Below are 6,692 nucleotides of genomic sequence, written 5' to 3'. Positions count from 1 at the left end.
ATGCTGGCCAGGAAGGGCCTGATCCCGGAGGACTACGTGCTGACCACCCGCCTAGCCGAGGACATCAATGAGCCCAAGTACCGGGCGCAGGAGCGGAGGGCGAGGTTCGTGGCCAAGAACGGGAGGTGCAATGTGGCCCACAAGAACATCCGGGAGCAGGGCCGCTTCCTGCTGGACGTCTTCACCACCGTGGTGGACCTCAAGTGGCATCACACCCTCCTCATCTTCACCATGTCCTTCCTCTGCACCTGGCTGCTCTTTGGGATGATCTGGTGGCTCATCGCCTTCGCCCATGGCGACCTGGACTACACCGAGGAAGGCTTTGTGCCCTGTGTGACCAGCGTCCAGTCCTTCACCGCTGCCTTCCTCTTCTCCATTGAGGTACAGGTGACCATCGGCTTTGGGGGGCGAATGATCACAGAGGAGTGCCCCTTGGCCATCCTAGTCCTCATCGTTCAGAACATTGTAGGTCTGGTCATCAATGCTATCATGTTGGGCTGTATCTTCATGAAGACGGCGCAGGCCCACCGTAGAGCGGAGACCCTCATCTTCAGCAAGCACGCCGTCATTGCCCTACGAAACAGCAAACTCTGCTTCATGTTTAGGGTTGGAGACCTGCGGAAGAGCATGATCATCAGCGCCACCATCCGCATGCAGGTGGTCAAGAAGTCCAGCAGCCTGGAGGGAGAGGTCCTGCCCCTCAACCAGATAGATATCCAAATGGAGAACCCCATCAGTACCAATGGCATCTTTCTGGTGTCACCACTCATCATCTGCCACACCATCACCAAGGACAGTCCGCTGTATGACATCTCCGCCACTGACCTCACTCACCAGCAAGACCTGGAGATCATTGTCATCCTGGAGGGGGTGGTGGAGACCACTGGAATCACCACCCAGGCCAGGACATCATACTTGGCTGATGAGATTCTGTGGGGTCAACGCTTTGTGCCCATCATAGCAGAAGAAGACGGCAGGTACTCGGTGGACTACTCAAAATTTGGCAATACGATCAAGGTGCCCACCCCGACATGCACAGCAAGGCAGCTGGAGGAAGACCAAGGTAACCTGGACCTTCGCTCCTTCTCCCCTAAGAGCACCATCCGCAGAAGAAACATCTCCATCAAGGTAAAGCCAAAGTTCACACTGTTTGATGAGGACCAAACGTGACCCTGGACCCATGACCTCTCCAGATCTGGTGTCTTCTATGCAGCAAATATCCCTTCTCCAGATCTGGTGTCTTCTATGCAGCAAATATCCCTTCTCCAGACCTGGTCTCTTCTATGCAGCAACAGTCCCTCAGGAGAGACGGGGCGGTAGAGACGTGTGTGTGTGTGCGTGTGTGCGCTGGACTCCTCACGTTTTTCAGGATTTTATATTTATTAACTTCTCGCTGTTCTCTGCAGATGCCTACCTATAGATATCTTAGCAATGTCTTAAGATTCCTCCTGTGGGGGGAGGGAGGGGAGATGTTCATGCTACTATTTATACCCAGTGACTGCAGATGCTCCCTCGCTGCATCGTGTCTCGTTCTGCACTTAGTGCTCCCGGCTGGTGGGGGTTCTGCAGCAGCTGCTTCACATTCATATCTATGTTTGCTCTCATTTTATAAAATTTTATAAAATGTATTGATTGATGACAGCGGCTCCTCCATCATTTACATCATCTGTACCATGCCGTTACCTTCTGGGGCACTGTACATAAGATATACTGGGCGGGGGGGCATACAGGGCATGGACAAGAAACCTGAGCTTACTGACAGGTGCTGAGGGCCCTTCCCAAGTGAGCTAAGGGTTTCGCTTGTGTGACCTGAGGGCACTGCCAGTGAGAGCTGAGGCTCCTGCCCGAGAGAGCTGAGGGTGCCACCCAATACCCGAGAACCCTGCCCATGAAAGCTGAGGGCCCTGCCCATGTGAGCCGAGAACCCTGCCCGAGAGAGTTGAGGCTCCTTCCCATGAGAGTTGAGGCTCCTTCCTATGAGAGCTGAGGGTGCCACCCATTAGCAGAGAACCTTGCCCGAGAGAGTTTAGGCTCCTTCCTATGAGAGCTGAGGGTGGATGCGTGCACATCTAAAAGGGCTTCACACATCCCGATGCAAACTGTATAAGGTATGAACACTCACTTGTGCCCCATACTCTATATCAGCAGCACCCCCTGGTCCACATGTGAGATGTGCTGTGAGAACCCTCTCCACAAAAGATTCCATCAACTGGAAAATCGGTTTGTGTGTCTGCAGATCGGTGAGGTGTTAAAGTGTAAGATTAAAGAGGACCTTTCACCGATTCTTACCCTATGAACTAACTATACAGATATGTAGAGCGGCGCCCGGGGATCTCCCTGCACTTACTATTATCCCCGGGCGCCGCTCCGTTCTCCCGTTATGCCCTCCGGTATCTCCGCTCACTAAGTTATAGTAGGCGGAGATACCAGTCCCTAAGTTATGGTAGGCGGAGTCTGCCCTAGCGCTGGCCAATCGCAGCGCAGAGCTCACAGCCTGGGAGGTTATTTTCTCCCAGGCTGTGAGCTCTGCAATGCGATTGGCCAGCACTAGGGCAGACTCCGCCTACCATAACTTAGGGAACGGAGATACCGGAGGGCATAGCAGGAGAACGGAGCGGCGCCCAGGGATAATAGTAAGTGCAGAGAGATCCCCGGGCGCCGCTCCACATGTCTGTATACTTAGTTCATAGGGTAAGAATAGGTGAAAGGTCCTTTTTAAGTCAAGTTTTAGATTTTCAAACACAAGAAAAACATCCCCATCATCCCCTACAAGTGAACCCTTAAACAAAACTTTAGAGCACAAACCCTACGAAAGTCCCCAGTAATGATGTAGATGTCCTCCAGTCGTGAGATCTGTGTGGACTGCCTCCCTCTTAGATACCATAAGCTTATTGACCCCCAAGGGCATCACTTTACACCCCTAAAGCGACCTCACGTGCCCTCAGACCCCTCTGAGGAAAAGAAATGCGAACCATATTAATACCCACTAGGGGCAGAAGATGGGAATCGGGACAAAGCTGGATATAGTCCTCCGCATCTCACCAGTTCCCTGGACATGAGTCCCGATGTGTCACTCCAGGGGAGCCGCAGTTTAATAAACTTGCTGTTTGCTCCCACGCACTCCCCTTTCCAGGTTCACCAGCCGGTTGATCTCATTATTAAATTCCTTACCGAGGGCCCCGCTTCCTTCAGTCCAGGCAGAGCAGTCAGCTCCTGTGCCATATACCGCATTGTGGACAAGGCAGTTTTCCCCGGAGGTGATGAGATCCTCGAAGTGGCCCAGATGGTTCAGCATGAACGGAGTATGCATCATGTATAACAGTAAGGACTTCCTCCAGACCCTGCGCTCATATCAGCAGCACATCACTTGCACCTTGGGAAAGCGAATCGGCCACGCACCGCAATATCAGCCAGGAGTTTGGGTGTCTTCTGGGTCAGATAGATATGTGACAATCTGAGTGCCTTACCATCAGGTGAGAGATTTTCCCCAGGATCTCCACCCATGATCCTGAATTCTTCCAATATCTCCATCCCAGTTTTCCTTTCTTTGAACCGAATGCTTCATTAATCTGGACTTCAGTGCTGGTCCAACACCTGGCACCCCCATGATCGGCTGGCAGCATCAGAGACTATACAGTAGATGAAATGCTCCGTTCTCTCTGAAGCTTCTACCGCCAGCATTCTGCAGCTCAGCTCCCACTGAAATGCATCAGCCACTACACCGTATCAATCTGTATAAAGTGAGCTCCCTCTAGTGGTGGCTGTATGTAGTGAGCTCCCTCTAGTGGTGGCTGTATAATCTATATGTAGTGAGCTCTCTCTAGTGGTGGCTGTATAATCTGTATGTAGTGAGCTCCCTCTAGTGGTGGATGCATAATCTGTATGTAGTGAGCTCTCTCTAGTGGTGGCTGTATAATCTGTGTGCAGTGAGCTCCCTCTAGTGGTGGCTGTATAATCTGTATGTAGTTAGCTCCCTCTAGTGATGACTGTATAATCTGTATGTAGTGAGCTTCCTCTAGTGGTGGCTGTATAATCTGTATGCAGTGAGCTCCCTCTAGTGGTGGTTGTATAATCTGTATGCAGTGAGCTCCCTTTAGTGGTGTCTGTATAATCTGTATGTAGTGAGCTCCTCTAGTGGTGGCTGTATAATCTGTATGTAGTGAGCTCCCTCTAGTGGTGGCTGTATAATCTCTATGCAGTGAGCTCCCTCTAGTGGTGGCTGTATAATCTGTATGTAGTGAGCTTCCTCTAGTGGTGGCTGTATAATCTGTATGTAGTGAGCTTCCTCTAGTGGTGGCTGTATAATCTGTATGTAGTGAGCTCCCTCTAGTGGTGGCTGTATAATCTGTATGTAGTGAGCTCCCTCTAGTGGTGGCTGTATAATCTGTATGTAGTGAGCTTCCTCTAGTGGTGCCTGTATAATCTGTATGTAGTGAGCTCCTCCTAGTGGTGGCTATATAATCTGTATGTAGTGAGCTCCCTCTAGTGGTGGCTGTATAATCTGTATGCAGTGAGCTCCCTCTAGTGGTGGCTGTATAATCTGTATGTAGTGAGCTTCCTCTAGTGGTGGCTGTATAATCTGTATGTAGTGAGCTTCCTCTAGTGGTGGCTGTATAATCTGTATGTAATGAGCTCCCTCTAGTGGTGGCTGTATAATCTGTATGTAGTGATGTCCCTCTACTGAAGGCTGTATAATCTGTATGTAGTGAGCTCCCTCTAGTGGTGGCTGTATAATCTGTATGTAGTGAGCTTCCTCTAGTGGTGCCTGTATAATCTGTATGTAGTGAGCTCCTCCTAGTGGTGGCTATATAATCTGTATGTAGTGAGCTCCCTCTAGTGGTGGCTGTATAATCTGTATGTAGTGAGCTTCCTCTAGTGGTGCCTGTATAATCAGATGATTTTCCTATTTCATGACGTAAAGTCATGATTTTATTAAAGACACGGAGGCGAGTATTGCTATTCTCCTTCTTTACTCCGACCAATAGCAGCAAAGAAAAAATGAACATGTGACCAAACCCCTCCCCATAGTCCTAGTATAATAGGCAACTCCTCCTGTAAAACCTCCTCTTTCTTTGTAACAAGAGTCCCAAAAGTCCCAACGAAACTGGAAACCGAAACATTCCGGACATCACGGGAAGGAACCGCCAGTCATCTGGGCGCGAACCAGGAACAAACCGGAACGAAGTCCTGACAGAATAGTCCTCGTCCCGTCCACTGCAATGATCGGCTGGAACCGAAACTGCCGACCCTCCAAAACCTCATGCAGAACAACGAATACTGCTCAACCTTCCAGTCTCAACCTAAAGGATGAAAAAATAGAGAGTGATAGGAGACGAATTGAATACAGGATATTCAATCTACATGGTTGCGCAAAACCTACTCAGGAAAAAACTCACAGAGTTAAAACATAATGCTCAAAACAAAGCAATCCATCAGACATGTAATCATAAATACTTACATAGGGAGGGAAAAATAAGGGCGGGCAATACTCGCCTCCGTGTCTTTAATAAAATCATGACTTTACGTCATGAAATAGGAAAATCATCTGATTTTATTACAAGACCCGGAGGCTCCTATTGCAAGTTCAAAGTCTAAGACACGTTATCAATGATGGAAGAAAACACATGAGGACTTGGTCTAAAATAAAACTCCCTGAACGTGGAGACACTGGACCAATCCGCCAACTTCAAAATGTCCTCAAGTCTGGCCCCAGAAACCGCCAACGAGGTAGCGGATGCCCCCCTAGCGGAATGTGCCGAAAAAAGAGAGACGTCCACGCCCGACAATTCCATGATCCACTTCATCCACCTCGCCAACGTGGGAGTAGTCACCGGAGCAAAAGGCCGAATCGTGGAAAGGAAGAGCTGTGGAAGCTCTCGAGATCTATAGGGAGAAGTGCGAACTTCATATTCCTTAAGGCACGCCACAGGACAAAGTGAAGGCGAAGCAGGAAAAGCCGGATAGGAGACCGAGCGTATGTGGGTCTTAGTCCTCCTAGAAATGTCAAACGTGACCCCTTCCGGGGTGTAGGAGCGGGCATCATGATCCAGAGCCCTGACATCGGACACCCGCTTGCAAGAAATCAAACAGAGAAGAGTAACCAGTTTCGCAGACAACTGCCTAAGGGAGAGTTCAGAATTCTGGGGCCAAGCAGACAAAAAGGAGAGGACACAAGACACGTCCCAAGTGGTGGTGAACCTTGGTCTCGGAGGTCGAGACATACGCGAGCCGCGCATCAGCCGGCAGACCAAAGGGTGTTGACCCGCAGGCGTCCCGTCAAAGCCTTGGTGAGACGCTGAGATGGCAGATCTGAACAGGTTGATGGTGCGATACGCCTTGCCCTGGTCGAAGAGGGAAGACAGGAAATGTAAAATCTCCGTCACAGGTGCTGAAATGGGATCCAAGTCCCTAGCCAAGCACCAGTCAGCCCAAAACCCCCAGGCTGATCGATAAGATCTCCTGGTTCCTGGGGCCCATGCGTTCTCCAGAAGGACTTTAGCTGTACCCGAAACTCCCGGGACCTCCCAGGGTCCCCTGAAATCCGACACGCCAGCAGGCGCAGTGTCCCGTCCAGGAGAAGAGGATGTGGCTGGCGGCGAGGGTCGCGGAGGAGAGTCGGCGACGTCGGGAGAAGACGAGGGATCTCTACCATCATCTCCAGAAGGTGGGGGAACCATGATTGGGAGCTCCAA

General features: G+C 50.5%; 1 protein-coding gene across 1 annotated transcript; it reads left to right on the top strand.

Annotated features, from left to right (window-relative positions):
- Positions 1-1,232, top strand: KCNJ11 (potassium inwardly rectifying channel subfamily J member 11). The gene has a single exon (XM_040409899.1). It carries the CDS (start codon positions 1-3, stop codon positions 1,168-1,170), a length of 1,170 nt encoding a protein of 389 aa, XP_040265833.1. The 3' UTR covers positions 1,171-1,232.
- Positions 1,233-6,692: the final 5,460 nt, after the last annotated feature.

Source organism: Bufo bufo, chromosome 10, assembly GCF_905171765.1.
Source record: "Bufo bufo chromosome 10, aBufBuf1.1, whole genome shotgun sequence".
Lineage (NCBI taxonomy): Eukaryota > Metazoa > Chordata > Amphibia > Anura > Bufonidae > Bufo > Bufo bufo.
The sequence above is the reverse complement of the archived record's forward strand: the minus strand, read 5'-3'. Positions and strand labels throughout refer to the sequence as shown.

Bases quoted from the DNA above. Each gene is read 5' to 3' on its own strand.
- KCNJ11 (XM_040409899.1), top strand. From the start codon at position 1: ATGCTGGCCAGGAAGGGCCTGATCCCGGAGGACTACGTGCTGACCACC.